General features: G+C 35.0%; 1 protein-coding gene across 1 annotated transcript; it reads right to left on the reverse strand.

Annotated features, from left to right (window-relative positions):
- Nucleotides 1–472: 472 nt before the first annotated feature.
- LOC128175663 (uncharacterized protein K02A2.6-like) lies at nucleotides 473–4492 on the reverse strand. Its single transcript, XM_052841463.1, has one exon. It carries the CDS (start codon nucleotides 4490–4492, stop codon nucleotides 473–475), a length of 4020 nt encoding a protein of 1339 aa, XP_052697423.1.
- Between the last annotated feature and the right edge of the window lie 13052 nt (nucleotides 4493–17544).

The raw sequence follows: 17544 nt of genomic DNA on the forward strand, positions 1-17544 counted from the left end.
GCAGGTGAAATAATGTTGAAAATCGTATTTATGAATGTTTATAGCAAGGCCAGCCACAAAATGCATTATATAAATTGTACATATGAAGCGGGCAGCTTCTTAATGTATTTTATAGCAAGAGTTATTCCCCTTTGATTTGTTGATTGATTTTTGATGATTTAATTAATATTCCTAATAATGACTGTTGGGTTCAGGGAAAACACGTGTGACTACCAAAATGGCTACACAGGAACTACTTTATTTTACAAATTACACGTTACATACAAAACCAATATGATAAGAACAATAGATTCCGGATTCAGATATAACATATCCTCCCCCCTTAATGTCAATGTCCACAGATACACAAATGTTTTGGTTCATTTCTTGAATGTAACATATAACTAAATTTTACAAAATTTCAAACTTTTGAATTCACAATAATGAACTTAATGAGGATTATTATGCCTCAGCACAAATAAAAAACACAAATTCACATCGCTGTAATCAGGCGCTCAGTTGGTTTGCGAATGCGTGTTGGGTACCGTCGTTCCGCGGTAGGCATCTGTAGCACAGCTTGCCTCGGTTCAACAGGAGATTTGCTGACGACAGAGCGGTCTGTCTTCGGAGTGTCCGGCACTTTCAACGGCGATGACGGACGATCTGACACTTCCGGTGAACCGGTAGGGTAGGTAAACGGTACTGCAGGTGTTTCCATCGGCTCAGAATAGCTTTGGCGCAATGTGTCTTGTACAGTTTTCTCTGTCAAGGTTTCTGAAGCTCTTCTCATCTGGTCCACGTGCCGACGCCACACCCCTTCCTCCTTGGTCTTCACCTCGTATGTGAGTGGTCCTAAACAAGACGTTACTGTAGCAAGAATCCATGGTACACTTCCTCTGTAGTCTCGAACCATCACGGATTGTCCAACGGTGAATTGGCGCACGTTGGATCCTGTGTGTTTCGACAGCTTCATTTTGTCCTGTTTCTGTCGCACTTTATTGCTGGTGTCAGGTTTCAGTAGGTCCAAGCGTGTTCTAAGGTTTCGCCCCATAAGTAATTTCGCAGGTGTCTCTCCTGTGGTAGCGTGTGGAGTCACTCTATATGTCATGAGGAAAATGTCAATCTCCTTAGAGGTTATTTTGCTGTGTTTCTTCATGGCTGCTTTGAAACTCCTCACGAAACGTTCGGCCAGTCCATTTGTCCTGGGGTGATAAGGTGATGATGTCACATGTTTCACTCCATTTTGTCGCAAAAATGTCTTGAATTCATCAGCAACAAATTGCGGTCCATTGTCGGAAACCAATGTTTTCGGTAGTCCGAGATGTGCGAAGATATCTCTAAGGACGTTGATGGTCGCAGTTGCTGTTGTTGAAGACATGCGCACAACTTCTGGCCATTTGGAATGCGAGTCTACCAGAATGAAGTACATCTGTCCTTTAAATGGTCCAGCAAAGTCCACATGAACCCTCTCCCACGGAGAACCAGTCCATTCCCAGGGATGTACAGGAGCTGCCTCGGGTTTTGGTAAGTATTGTTGACAATCAACACAGTGCTGACACATTTCTTCAATGTCGCTGTCAAGAGTGGGCCACCATACATAAGATCTCGCTAAGCTCTTCGTTCTGACGATTCCTGGGTGACTTTTATGAAGTTCTGTCAATATTTCACTTCGAAGTGTTGCAGGAATAACGACTCTGTTTCCCCAAAGTAGACAGTTTTGGTGAGCAGTAAGTTCCTTGCTCCTATTCCTGTATGTTTTGAAGTCGTTCTCAGGAGGAAAGTCACGAGTTCCTTGTAAGACAATGTCTAGCACTTGCGATAAGACTGGATCACGTTGTGTCTCTTTTCTTACAGTGTCACAAGTAACAGGTAAGTTTTCAAACTGTGAAGAATAAAAGACATTACAAGCATCAGTTTCTTCATCTGTACTGGTATTGGGTGCAGACAAGGGTAGTCTTGATAATCCATCTGCGTTTCCATGATTTGCAGTATTTCTGTATTCTATGCTGTAATTGTGGCTCGATAAAAATATAGCATAGCGCTGCAATCTAGCAGTTGTCATTGCAGGTAGCTGTTTTTCAGGGTGAAAAATGCTCACAAGTGGTTTGTGGTCTGTGATCAACGTAAAATGACGTCCGTACAGGTAAGTATGAAATTTCTGTACTCCCCAGTAGATACCCAAAGCTTCCTTATCGATCTGGGAATATGCCTTCTCCGCCTTAGTCAACGAGCGAGAAGCATACGCAATGGGACGTTCGGTTCCATCTTCCATGACGTGTGAGAGTACAGCCCCTATTCCGTAGGGTGATGCATCAGTAGCTAGTCGTACAGGTAATGTCGGATTATAATGGCACAGAACTTGTTCGGATGTGATCAGTTCTTTCACTTTTGCAAATGCGTCGTCACATTTGGCTGTCCATGTCCACTTCTTGTTGTTCTGTAGCAACTCGTTGAGCGGTCCAACTACTGTAGCAAGGTTCGGCAGGAACCTATGGTAGTAATTAACCAAGCCCAAGAATGAACGTAATTGGGACACATTTTCGGGTGTCGGTGCATTTTCAACAGCGTTTGTTTTCTCATTTGACTTGTGTAACCCGGCTTTGTCTATCACATGTCCACAATAGCTAATCTGGTCTTTGAAAAATTGACACTTGTCCAGGTTAGCTCTTAACCCATACTGTTCAAGTCTCTGTAACACAAGACTGAGGTTCTGCAAGTGTTCCTCATCTGTTGATCCTGTTATGATCATGTCGTCCAAAATACACTTAGTTTTCGGAATGTTTGTCAGGACTTGATCCATTGCTCTTTGCCAGATAGCAGGTGCTGACGCGATCCCAAACGGAAGTCTGTTGAAACAAAATAGTCCCTTGTGGGTGTTGATGGTGAGTAGATTTCTTGAAACTTCATCAACTTCCATCTGTAGATAAGCTTGGGTCAAGTCTATCTTGCTAAATTTCTGTCCACCGCCTAAGGATGCAAATATGTCTGCTATTTTCGGTAACGGATATTGTTCGATCTTCATGGCAGGATTTAGAGTCACCTTGTAATCGCCACAAATTCTCACTTTGCCGTTCGCCTTAGGTAAGGGTACGATGGGTGTAGCCCAATCGCTGAATTTCACAGGTGAGATAACTCCTGCTTGTTGTAGTCTGTCGAGTTCCTCTTCCACACGTGGTCTAAGTGAGTACGCAACTTCACGCGCTTTGCAAAATTTCGGGCTGGCGCCATCCTGTAGAGTAAGTTTCCCTCTCATGTCCTTGAGTTTGCCGATGCCTGGTTCGAATACTTTCTTGTGTTTGTCTAGGATAGCTTTCACTTTCACGTTCTTTTCATCACATCTGATGGATTTGATTTCTTTCCAGTTGAGCTTCAACTGCTGTAACCAGTTCCTCCCCATGAGAGTTGGTCCTTCATTGTTTACAACCAGTAAGTCTAATGTTTCTTTCTGATTATTCAGTTCAACCATCACTTTTAATTTTCCAGCTGGTTGGATCTCCTCCCCACTGTATGTTTTCAGCTTTGCGTTTGTGTGAAGAAGATTGTATTTCTTGAAATACGTTTCAACGTTTGCTTTGGATATGATCGAGACTGCCGCACCGGTGTCCAGTTCCATAGGGATTTCCACACCCTCGATCCTCGGTGTCACCATAATAGGCTCCACGGATACTTTGTTCACGCCGAAATGCAGCAGGTAACTGCTATGTTCATACTCGTCACTGTCGTCACTTGTTTCTTCATCAACATAATGGACTTTTCCACCATTACTGTCACGTTGTTTCTTAAAACAAACCTTTTCTAAGTGTCCAGGGTTGTCACAATATCTGCATTTAGTGTTCAGATGTTTACAAGTCTTTGCTTTGTGGTCTCCACCACAACGGTAGCACTTCCCCTGCATCACAGGTTTAAACGGTGTTTTGTGTGTTTTCTGTTTTCCGTAGGTGCTATTTCTCGGTTTGTTTACCGTAAGTTTGTGTACCGTCTCCCGTTTTCCTTGGAGTTCTAGTGCATCACGACTTGCTGTTTCCATAGCTACTGCGGTCTGGATTGCGCGTTCGAGCGTTAGTTTTGGCTCCGCCAAAAGCTTCTTTTGAATATGTTCTTGCTTTAAACCGCACACAAACCTGTCTCTTAATGTCTTATCCAGTGTGTCACCGAAGTCGCAATGGATCGCCAAACGGCGTAACTCCGCTATGTACACTGTAACAGTTTCCCCTGCGCCTTGCTCTCGTTTATGAAAACGAAATCGTTCAGCAATTTCCGATGGGCGAGGGCTTAAATGGTCTGTTATTTTCTTGATGAGTTCATCGAATGTCATAGCAGCCGGTTTAACTGGCGCGCACAGATTTTTCAGTAGAGTATAATGGCGAGGCCCAATTATGGAAAGAAGTGACGGAACTTTTAAATCGTTATGTACGTCGTTCGCTATGAAGTATTGTCCTAACCTTTCCGTGTAAGACTCCCACGTCTCGACCGCCTCGTCGAACGGGCCAACTTTCTCGATGATAAGCGCCATCCTCCGATCCTCGTCGCCAATATGTTGGGTTCAGGGAAAACACGTGTGACTACCAAAATGGCTACACAGGAACTACTTTATTTTACAAATTACACGTTACATACAAAACCAATATGATAAGAACAATAGATTCCGGATTCAGATATAACAATGACCAATGAGTTTGCTAATTATTTTTATACAATAATAAATATCCTTTGTAAATAAGTTGATTGGCATAAGTAGTTTTGGGTTGGGTTGGATTAGTTTGTTTATTTTTAATTTCTAATTTTTAGATACTATGAATTATTTTAGGCCGGCACATATATAGGGACAGTGTCAATTGCGTTACGAGAACGACTGTTTGGGGTAAAACTTGAACAGGTACGGCTAGATTGAGTGTGTGGACTTCCCTGCTCTATCTAATCTTCGTGTGTTCTAACCTACGATACAGAGTGTGCGGTCATCCCTGCTTTGTATCGCATTAATACAAGTGTGCGGTCATCCCTGCTTGTATTGGTGGTGGTTGCGGCGGAGCACTAGTGTGTGGTCATCCCTGCTGGTGCTCTGGCCTTTCTAGCGCAAGTGGGCGGCACTCCCTGCTTGCGTTAGGTTGCGTTGTTGGCGCAAGTGTGCGGTCATCCCTGCTTGCGTTAACGTTGGTACCTGTTCAGTTGCGTAGGTGTGTGGTCATCCCTGCCTGCGTAACGTTGAGTCCCTATATATGTGCAGGAGCGGTGATTAAAGTCTGCACTTGTAAATATTGGCAGCAATCAGGGCTATCCGATTCTATCTCGGGTACGGGCCCGCGGGGATCACAGGCAGTGACCCCCTTGCACGTTACACATATATTGATGACGTGAAACTGCTTTAAATTGTGTCATAAGCGATTTTCATTGAGTCTTAGTGATTGTGACGTAATATTCAGAATTTGATGTTCGTAACAATCACTCCTTTTAGGTGCACGCTATATCTGGACAAAGCGAATTGGGTCCGTCGTCTTTAAGGAAATACGTTAAACTCAGGGTTTAAGATTTCAAAAAGTCCTTTAGCAGAGTTCAAAACCTGAAGTCAAAAGTTGTTTTAAAAACACAAAATAACAATGTCATTAACAAATATCGATATTGATATCCATGTTTTGTTTAATTGGGGAAGAAATGCTACGAGAAAGGTAAATTAATATTGAAACAGAAGAAATTCGAACTATTTTTTCTCTTCATTTTTCTTATTTTTCCCTTAAAAGCTTGTTGTAGTAAAATTTAAGTTTCTATGTGTTTTTTCATATCATTTTACATATTTTATGGTTGTATTATCTCGTGTATGGTTTATATCACTGCCTGGTACAGGATGGGAAAAATATTTAAAATACATAAAATCAATTCCAAATAGAATATCTCGATAAGATCATTGATGTTATATAATATTAATTTCAACAGAATGCAAACAATAAAAACAGTTTTAGGCAATTTATGGTTTGGAGCTCCTATTAGTCAGGGTTTTTTTGTAATACTCGATAGAATTTTTAAAATTGATAGAGGAAATTTGGACTAATTTAAACTTAAAATGTGAGCTTAAAACGATACATTGAAGTATGAAATTAGTTAAGCTATTCGTATTTTATTATTTTCAACCCAACAAATTGTTTTATTATTTCTTATAATTACAAAATGTAGACATTTAGGACAAATTTTTCAATAAACTTTCAGAGGTCACTAGCAAAAAAAGTAGATCATTGGCCTAGTTATTTGAAGAAAAAAAAACAGCACCACAATAGTGGGGCAACAACTTACAATAAGCAGTTTTTTCCGCCCCTGAGTAAAAGTTATCCTATATCGTTATCATAAAATATGTTTGCTGTAATGAAAGGGTTTGCTATTGTTCTCAATGTTTGATTTTCATCCAACTTTCTGACCCAGGTCTTTAAAGCATGCATTACACTTACATATTTAAACAAGCATTCTGAGAGTATTGCATAAGCAATACACGTCCCCTACCGGTAACCCCTTTGATTGAGAATGGCAAAAGTTTGAGACCCTGTATAGTAAATATTCCCTATCATAAATGTAGTAATTGTATAGTATGAAATCATGAAAAATTATTATAATAAACAGCAAACAATCTCAGAAATCCATTAAAAAAATACAATTTGAAGCAAAGCAAACACAGAGGTCTAGTCTATCATTAAAAAGCCCAAACCCGATAACGAACCCGATTCTTCTTCTTCTTCCAATAAAGTGCAGGACTCCTTGGAGTATCATCGCACTTCGATTGTAATAATAATAATGATAAAACCCTGCCGTTAAAATTTACACAATACTTGACACCATTTAACAGAACTTATTTGTTTGTTATTAGAAATGATAAATGTAATGATACAAATAATGCACGATATTATTTATTATTTTACTGACCACATAATGTCCTCGTTCATTTAGTACACACCGAGCTCGATAACGAACCCGATCATTAAAAAATTTGGAGTGAAAAAAATTAAATTTCTTGAAATTGTGTTGACCAGACGCTACAAAAGTATAAACTTGGTCTGCTGATTGATATTTTGAAGCTGCTCAGCAAGTTTCACATCATTCGTCAAACGCATGCAGAAAAAAAAACGGAAAACTGAAGTGGGACAGACAGACGGACGGACGGACAGACGGACGGACGGACAGACAGACGGACTGACGGACGCAGAGGAAAGCTATAGTCCCCTCCAGTGAAACCGGTAGGGGACTAAAAATAACTTTAACATAACACAAAACTTATCAAAACTAAGAAAAGTACCATCTTTTTCAATATTATCATTAATACAGTATGTCTGATATTATTTTCAAATAGTTGTTAATTATAAAGGATTTCTAAAAGCTGAATATACAAATTTTGCAGTTTGTCTAGGAAAGTTAGATAAGAGAAAACCAGTGCAGTCTGAGTCTGACATGTTTAGTAATCGGAGCAGAACAAAATGGCAGCGTCTAAATTTGCTCAAATCTCTGCAGAGGTTTAAAATTGAATAGCAACAAAACATTGTAAGTAATATGGGTGAAGCAAAGATTTTTAAAGCGTATTTGAAAGGTGGTATTGATAATTTTGAAGAGTTTAAATGAGTTTAATTGGACGAGATGTAAGGCATCTTGTACATGTCTTTGCGTAGATCACCGCTATTTGTGAATGAATATGTCGCTTGATAGTCCTCGGGAAAACAAAACACTTATTAGGTTAGTTACTGACTCACTACGGAAATATATTGGGTTGATCAATCTCATAGACGGCTCGGCGAATAGGGTTGATCAATCTCATAGATTGATCAACCCTATTCGCCGAGCCGTCTATGAGATTGATCAACCCAATATATTTCCGTAGAGTCAGTAACTAACCTAATAAATAATATTTTTATTTGAAAGGTTAAAAGTTGTAAAGATTATACAATTTTTTTTAGATAATATCAGCTTTAGTTTAAATAAGATTAACATATGATGACATTCCTAAACTTTCGAAAACAGAATCAGACTTCTTAGAGCTGCTCTTATTAAAAGTGGCTTCAAAGGGCAACTACTCAAAAATCGCGCGGGTTATGTATTAAATGATATGACATTTCTAGATAAGTAGGCGAAACTTTAGCCATATTGCCGAATATAAATCCCACCAGTCATACTTGCCATGTTAATACCAATAAAAAATGTGATATATCAGTCCAAGGAAAAGGGAATTTATTATTCAATTGATTGATAAATTTAAAAGCTTTCTGATCGTCCCTCGATATTCAACAATCTAGAAAAAATAAAACGTTATGTTCACTAGCACGTGACCTAGGAGGTCAAAATAAAATTTGATATGTATGTTTTTTTTGCATTGGACCAAAATAGATCGGGAATTTCCAAAATACATGTTTTACGATTGATTTTCATTATTCATGTCGTCCAAAGAAATATCGCGTTTCTCAAATTGTTCAGCTATGTCTTTATTCCCTAGGTACCACTCGGTTTGGTAAAAAAGTGAAATTTTACCGATTTAATATTCTATTTCGCGAATTGCAATAATTGATGAAAGATTATTTCGCTTTAATTTATTTACTGGTTTTCATCAATTAAATTTTTATTTCAGAATAAAATTATTATTTAGTTGATTACATTTCAACCTATATTGTGTGAGGTTTTTTAAATTTCATTGGTTATTCCCCTTTGCGATTCACCTGTGCCAGGCTGTGGTCAATGTTTCATATGAAGTCTGGTGATCAATAAGTTTTTAATTAAGTATCTATTCATTATGTGTAAATATGTAAGTTTAATATGTATAAAATTCGACTGGATAAGAGAGAGAGAGAGAGTGTGTGTGTGTGTGCAGGATATTGTATTAAGGTAAAAAGATAATTATTAGAACTCCCATTAATAAGTTATCTATAAACTGAAATATCATTTTTCCACATTTAAAAATACCACTCCACATCACACCAAAAACTTCTGTAGAACTCTGCCTTCGCACCTCATCGGAGGTAGGCTGTATATTGACTTGCCAAAAAAGAAGCCTTCTGCATTATTCTAATGTCTAAACTATTTTTGATTCCAATCTAAGAATTAGCAGAACTAATGTTATAATTTATTAATTTTACTCATGTATAGTTCTACTGATTAGCAGGTATTATTTCAATTCAATTAGTTTTTGTTACACAAAAATAAAGCCTAATGATATGTTGACTGAAAAGAGTACTGTTTATTTGAATCTTTATTTACTTTGGAAAATTTTATTTTATTTTAATGTGCCAAATTTCTTAAAGGAACATGGTCACGATTTTGATCAAATTTTATTTTTCTGTTTTGAACCGGGTTTTCCAAGGAAAAATCCTGTTATTGAGAAAGTGAAAATTTCGGGCGGGCAAGCAAGCGGGCAGGCTGCTACCGAAGGGTACAATAACTCCTCCTACAGTTTTTAGATTGGAATTTGTTCTTTTGCAGATCGACTAAACATATATCAGAGATGTGTATATTGCTAGGATTTTGATTTCTGATTATTTATTAAAAATTACTAGCTGTTGAAATTAGTCATTTTTCAAAATGTGAACAAAAGCTTTGTTTAAGCATTATAAACATAAAATCAGAAAAAAAAATTTTTGACCAAAATCGTGACCATGCCACTTCAACGCACGCAAAATTTTGTGATGACGAGTTATCGTTCTTTTATTCATTTATTTTGTGTACATTAATTTAGCAGAGTTATGGCACTTTGACTTTAATATGTTGACTTTCGAGTCCTAGGTTGGATGACATGAGATTTATTACATTGTCTCGGGAATATCATGACTAATGACAGAACATACATCATAGGCGTCGGACCCCCCCCCCCCCCCCCCCCCCGGGGGGGGGGGGGGGGGGCTTTTGCAAAGTTAGACTGTACATACTATTCCTAGATAGTTTTTACATGAAATTCCTTTCAATATGTCAGGTATTTATCAATGTCGGATTACACGAAATGTTTGTCATAGATTTATACAATAAGGTCCGTAAAGCTGATCATATATAATACAGCATCCTTTTCTTAGCTATCTTGATATGTGATTCAATGGCGAGGACCAGGAATCTTATTTCGGATTATAGAGCATGCTAAAAGTAAAAATGTTAATATGAGACTATACAATATGAATCTTATGTCCAAATTTATTGGGGTTTTTTTTTTACGTATTAAATTTATTTTGCATAGAATGAATATATTATTATAAATCCTTGCATAAGTCATCTAAGCGATGTCATATAAACAAAAACATTCTACTTCTGGTGAGTAAAACGAAAAATTCTACTTTCGGTGAGACATATAAAATATTGAGCTTAGCTTAAATAGGTATCTTTTTATTTTTTTTACAAGTTTCGTACCCGCAAGATTTCAAAAATTATAAGGGATCAAGACATAAAACTTAATATAAGGATGATAGACATTTGATTGATGATGTTCTCGTCCGTCACTCTCGGTTCTCAACGAAAGCGTTGAAGCAAATGATGTTTTTAATAAGTTAAGATTTTTTCTTAAATATTTCATACAGTCTTATGAACAATAATGTACTGTTAGGTAAATGAAATGAAATACTTGCTTTTAATTTCTTTGATCGATCACTTCCGTGTGTCTGTTTCAAGTCTTATAACAAAATAAAACTTTTCTCAACGAGATTTCAAAACTGACAAAAATTTAAACAATCAAACTTTGAGGAAAGACAGAAAAATAATTCCTGGAAATTCTTCATATATAATATATTCATTTTCTTTTTACAAGAGAAATTCAATTTTTTTCTGATTACTACATGAGGAACGGACGACCTTTTTGTTGCTATAGCAGCAAGATTCTAGTCTTAAGCTTTATTTAATGATTTTATATGTTTGATAGCGGACATTATTGTCCAACTGTTTTGTGAAAAATATAATTAAAAGATGGCTAATATTTATTTTAACTTATAATAAACAAAGTTTAACGGCACCAAAAAAAATGTTCGACATCTTAAAAACATTCTCTTTGAGTTAAATCAGACGATTCCAATTACACACCTTAATATTATCCCCTACCCAATACGTGACGAAAGATATGTAACATTCTATTTGTTTACAGTAATTAATGTTATTTGAAAATGTATCAGAAGCATATGCCATAATCATTAACTTTGGTTGTATAATATTTTTAATAATATGTTCACACATCAGACACACTCATCTAGTAAAAGTAAAAGTAAAAATATTGCTTTTATTAAACATTATCACAAAGGATGTAATGGTTCTTTGATAGCTCTAAATCAAGGAATATAGAGACATTTCAAATGAATTCACGAGATATCATACAAATTCTATTATGTACCTATCATATATAATATTATTTTCAATCCCATTTGCCCGAATTTTTTCTAACTTTTACCAACAAACATCTGTCATGACTGAACAAGTTGCGTTATGTCATGGATATCTTAACGAGAGTCAAATACTAGTCTGTTGGCGAAGAAACATGAACCGTTTGCCTACTATGTTATTTTTAAAAAAAAACAACATTTTTTGCATATTATAACTAATGTTGTAGTATTCTCCATTTAATGTTTGTCTTTGTCAACTAAAACATTGTGTCAATTTTTTTCATTAATAACACGATGCCTTAAATTAAAGAATAATCAAAACCACCTATAATTTTGAAATCATCATAAATGCTTTTTGTTTTGTATTTTTTTGTGTGTGTCACTTTTTTTTTAGAAAGTGTGAGTTTGTGGTTTTGTTTCCGTGATTTAAAGGGAGTTCGTTGATTAATTGATTTCCATAATTAACTCGCACTAAACTTCATGTGGACTAAGAAAAACATCAAATCTTTACAGTTAAAGCTAGGTAAGTGCAATTATTGCCCACATGCATACAATATCTGTGAGAGATGTATATTTGAACAAGTACTCCTGACAGACCTGCTAAACTATGACAAATTGCTATAACTGTATATAATTACCTTGTTCCACCCTTCGAGATCTTGAGGAATCGCATTAGATCGTGCTGATTCTTCGGATTTCTGATTGATTCACTTGAATAAATATAATGGTTATGCATTCCCTGGCCATGCAAATCAGATTGAAGGTAGATCCTCTTTTTATAAACTATGTAATTACATATATTACTTTTACAGTGATCCGATTGTAGACTGATTTTCATCTGTTTTTCCTGCATTTACATAAAGGAGCTATTAGAAATAAGGCGATTGTAGAGCACGTGTACGAGTTTTTTCCAGTTTGGTCATTGCCGATTTATTACATGTGAACAGTATACATGTATTCTAGTGCTAATGACTCATAACTTTATATTTGCAAATTTATCTATATGGAGATAAAAAGCAAAGATTTTTATTTTTAATCCTAAAAACTGTAGTGGTTTTTGACACCTAACAACGTGTTTGAATATTGGATGTATGTCAATCAGACCTGTTTTCTTTGTGGTTGCCATACATAAAGCTGTTGATTTACTCTTTAAAGTTTTGAAAACAGAAGTTGGAAAGGACAGTTTTATATTTGAAATTTTTTTTATTCGAAGTGAAACATTTGGTATTTAAAACATATTATTACAATGACGCTGATGCCTTAAACTTGCTTAATTGTTGTCAACAGATAACTTCAAAAAGTAATGTATTAAAGTTGGGCAAATATCTTAAAGAGTGTTCGAAATACTTCGTAGAATATACCAGCACAATACCTACGTGCTGACATATACATGTAGTGCGTGTTTTCCAAAAACAAATTACCTCTAATACAACTTCAGTTTCCGTGTTTACGTAAGTCTCAGTATTGTATAAATTAGTGTTACAGACATGGATTTAGATATTTTTAAATTCAATATGATAATTTAATATCATTGCCCTTTCAAATGTAGGTAAAACATTTATATCAAACAAAACATTTTGGGTTTGGTATTGTCTTTATTTTACAAGCGGAAATAGTTTGTTTTATTGAGAGGACAAATCAAGTCTTTCAAATGTAAGTTAATAAATAATGTTTAATCAAACTATTTCGTTTTGTTATTTTTAAAATTATAATTTAGTATAATGAGAACCTGAGCATTGACATTTCTTGTTATTCATTAGCCATTGTTCGATCAGATTTCGATTTTGATTTTTTAACACTGTTTGTACATATACATGTAGCATCGTCAACATTTTTCTATTCATATTATCTTTGAAATATAGAAGGGAACGTTTGGTTAATTCTTATATTTTCATTTTCAGTCAAGAAATTGCATATTTTTGTAATAAAGTTATGTAACAAATTTGAAGATCTAGGACTTAAATTCTTGATAAATGAAAAGCATGTTGATTTTAGGCGTCATCTTTAATCAAAATAGCTACAAAATTCATATTTGTTATATGAAAACTTTCAAAGAAATTCAAAGTCACTTCTAATAATGGATTCCAAGTGTCCAAAATTGACATATTTTCTGAAACCCTAAGTGCCCACATTTCTATTGCCTGAATCATAGAATTTCAATGATGTTTTAACTCAATTCTTTTTAAAGAAGATAGTCAGTTTCAATTTTCCATTTTCCTTGATATTTTACTTAACATATGTTCCTTTTAAGAAAAGGAAACGCCTAATTTAACAATTTTATCTTTAGAGGTTTCATTTCACTTGAAAGTTAATATTTTGGATAAATTATCCGATTAGAAGCGGTTGCGTATGTTCAAATAAATTATAGAATTATCATTTGGATGCGCCTTTTAGATGTTACAAATTGCCTATAGTTGATAATTGATATCTTCGAAGTGATATATAACATCAAATTCAGTGCCAAAACCCCAAAAAGTTTATTTAAACTGGTTACAATAACGCACCCGATAATCATGAACCTAATGTGAATTTAAATCCATTTTACGGGAACAAAACTTTTAAAATCATTAAGCTTTATCAATAAACCTCTGCAACGTTCTTTATTAAATGTCGGCTTAGATAGGTTCTGCTATTCAACGAAAAAGGCTACACTGAGCCCTTAATATTCCTCATAAAAGGAAATGGTATGCATTTCACTAAAAAGTCATTTCGACGGGCGCCATAAAAAGCCGTTTTTATGGGTTGAGTTTATTAATTTTAACGTTCAGAGTAATTTTTGCGTTACTCATCTTTTCTGTTACTTAATTACAATCGAGATGGTCATTGGATACAACAAATAAGTTCTTTAAATTCACAATATAGATAATATGGTTTAATTATCATTTTCTCCCGGATTTTCTCTCTAGAAATGCGCAAATCTTTGAACGTGTTGATTACAAATATGAAATTCTTTGATATTTGTTGACTCAGATTAATTTATAATTTTGAATGGTATATATGGTGTTTGGAATTGGAAATGGTGCGTGGCTGATTCACGGTATGCAAAAAAGTATCCTAATCGAATAAAAGATGGCAGTTTCTCTACTCAATGCTTCAAACAGACACCTTAGTAATCATTCTCAATTCACAATATCTTATTGTAAATACCGGTATGTCTGGTGGTTAATGATGAGATGCAAATTTGAACTGGAATTAGTATCTGAACTGTGGTCTTTTAAAGATACCTATTTTTCGGTAATTCTTTTTTTTAATTAAAATATCTTTGCAATTACAACGAGCCGAAATCCAAGTACATGTATGTGGTTTTAAAGGACACTTTTAAGTAAAACAAAGGGCATGTTCATACATTAAATGTAATATACACGCAATATACATGTATATATTAAATTTATATAGAATGATTAGAGCTGTGCATTACGAATCACAGGCATTAGATCACTAGATTCTGCGATAAACTTTATCCCACAATATTATGATAACACAGGATATCTACGTGTTACTTCACGTTACGTGGAGTTCACCCCATCCGTAAATTGCACTTGTTTTCGATTTCAAAAATCTTTCTCTTCTACGATACTTTACCTAAAAAATCACGTTTACATTTAACATGTTTGCCTTCAATTATATTTTATATCCGCGTTCTAACATTGAAACCCAATTTAAAAGTTTCGGGCAGGATGCACGAAAAAACCTTTTTTTTTAATATTAAATATAATAAATATCTGTGTTAAAATATTGCAAAATAATAAGCAAATAATAAGCGTTGTGAACACTTATTAAAATATTCACCAAAACAAGAAATTATTCTATATAGATCTATTTCGCTGTAACCTGTAATACTGCAATAAATATGTGTAATAAATGACGCTTATTCTGCCCGAGACCAGTACATAGCTAGCATTTCATACTTTGAAACGTCTCTTTCGGTTGGCGAGCAGTGTTTTTGCGCCATTTACTGGGATATGAGATTATAAAAGCAGTCATACAATATTTGATTTTGTAGATAATTTATCTTAAAAGTGAATAGTACTAAACTTTTTACCGCTGTTTTTCCTGAAAGTGAAAACAATTGCACAATTCACAGATTGAAGGGTTGTAGTCTACATCATTGTGCTATTATGACAATATATATGGCAGAAACAAGTGCCCGTGATTCAAAAGTATGATTATCGTTTACTTCAATTTTAGCATCTCTTATCTCCATACGTGTATCTTTATATAAATGGAGTGGACATATTAGCATGTCTCACGGAATTAACTACGTAGAGATGGAAATCCAGGCTCAAAGAGTGGACCAAAATCTCTTAACCAATAATGGCAACGATATTTGTTTCCAAATAGCGTGTCATTTTGCTTATGATAAGCTTATAAACCAAATGGCAATATCTTAAAATATCACAATCTCATAATCTGAATGTTGAAAATATTTTTTTTTAAATATATATTTTTGTATACCGTGCAGGTTGATTATCAATCTCATTTTACCTTTCCAATTACATTTTTAATTTATAGAAATCGTGACATTTGTTGAAGAATTGATGAAATCACTGCTGTCCAATTGTACAATTTTTATACTGTACATTAGCCGTCAGGGAGGGTTTATTTTAACTATTTAGTTCACTTCTATGCATAGATGTACATTAATGCATGTATCTATTATTTGTGTCATTTCTTCCCTCTTCCTATGCAGTCAGTGTTTTCTTGTTTGAAGATTTTATATCGTATAAAATATTTTGAAACAATAAACAGGTTTAATCTAACAGACTGTATTGTCTTTTGACAGTTTATTGGCACAATCGACCATTTTCCCTCTGTATAGGAATTTTTTCCCATAAGGGAGGGTGTGTGGGGTGTAAGCAGCTTTGAACCAAACAACCAAGTATCCAAGTCCAGAACTTGAAAAAATAGCGGAATGGTTCTGCATATATGTAATTGTAAGGTAAGCATTGTTAATATCGATAAATAATAAAATAAGCTACTGTATCTAAATCACTTACAGAATGGCGTTGCACTCAATGATACACTTTATTGAAAGATAAGTATTAATGGAATTGTACATTTTTAAACTTTATTAACAGCCCGAAATTTCAATTTAAGAATCAATAATAAAATCTTTCCTCAAATTAAGGTACCTAATTATTTTTGAAACCTCTGCAGAGCTGAAAACTCTACAATTGAAATACTTGAGAAGTAATTTTGGAAATTTACAAATAAGAAATTAATTACGGTATTGTTATCACATAAACCAAAAATCTCAACGTACGTAAAAGCACGCACGCGTCCATTAAATGCATATTTACATATCAAGTTTGATATTAAACTGTAACAAAGCAAAAACCAGTGTCTTTTTCACGTGTCATATTCATGATTGACCCTTATTTCTTATCAGGGAAAAGAGCCTCTTGCTTCTTAAGTAACATTAGTGACAAACGATTCGGGATTAAAACCGTCAGGATTATAATTGGTGCAGTGACAACTCCATTGTCATTCCCCACTTTAAGCAGATAAAGCATTACACGCTAATCGGGCTAATGGAATAGCACTGTTTGCGAAAAGGTTGATCAAATATCAATTAAAGTCCAATTTGTTCAATTTGGTGAGGGTGATGGGTGTTCGGTTTAAACATTTTAATAGCCACCTCTTAGCGTGATATGGCACATTCAGGCCCGCCATTTGTTTATATTCAATAGAAATAAAGTTCTTTACACAGTAGCACTCTTCAAAACAGAGAGGAAGTGTGGAGAAAAATGATGGAATAATGTTGAAAGTTTTGATAAAAGGCATATGGCGATACTCAACATGGGACAAATGTTTATCTGGAAATTATCCTCCAAACATTTGTACAGTATTAACGATACTTTAAACAAACAAATTTTGACATGAATGGCGCAATGAGGATTTAATCTTATCCCGTCAGTTCGCATTTAGCACTCCAAGTGCCTCCTTTACTAACTACTATGGGGACTGAAATTCTATCTGCAAAAGGTGGGAGGCATTGGCGAAAGGAAATAATGTTTTAATGCCGTTATAATTACTCCATGGCGCTTTTTTGTACTTCTTTGAGCATCTTGTAATGAAAACATTACGATGTGTATTTTCTTCGTGTAGGTCACCCTTTTTTCTTAGATGAGAAAACCGAGGGTTTGTCAAACATTGGATTATAAGTTGTTAAAGTCCTCTTCTCAGTCTCTGAAAACATGCTACAGTAATTAGAAAATAAGAAATTGGCTTTTAGACCGTTTTCTGATTCACTGACTAA

Source organism: Crassostrea angulata, chromosome 3 (assembly GCF_025612915.1).
Source record: "Crassostrea angulata isolate pt1a10 chromosome 3, ASM2561291v2, whole genome shotgun sequence".
Lineage (NCBI taxonomy): Eukaryota > Metazoa > Mollusca > Bivalvia > Ostreida > Ostreidae > Magallana > Magallana angulata.

Coding starts and splice junctions, on each gene's coding strand:
- LOC128175663 (XM_052841463.1), bottom strand. CDS start 4,492: ATGGCGCTTATCATCGAGAAAGTTGGCCCGTTCGACGAGGCGGTCGAG.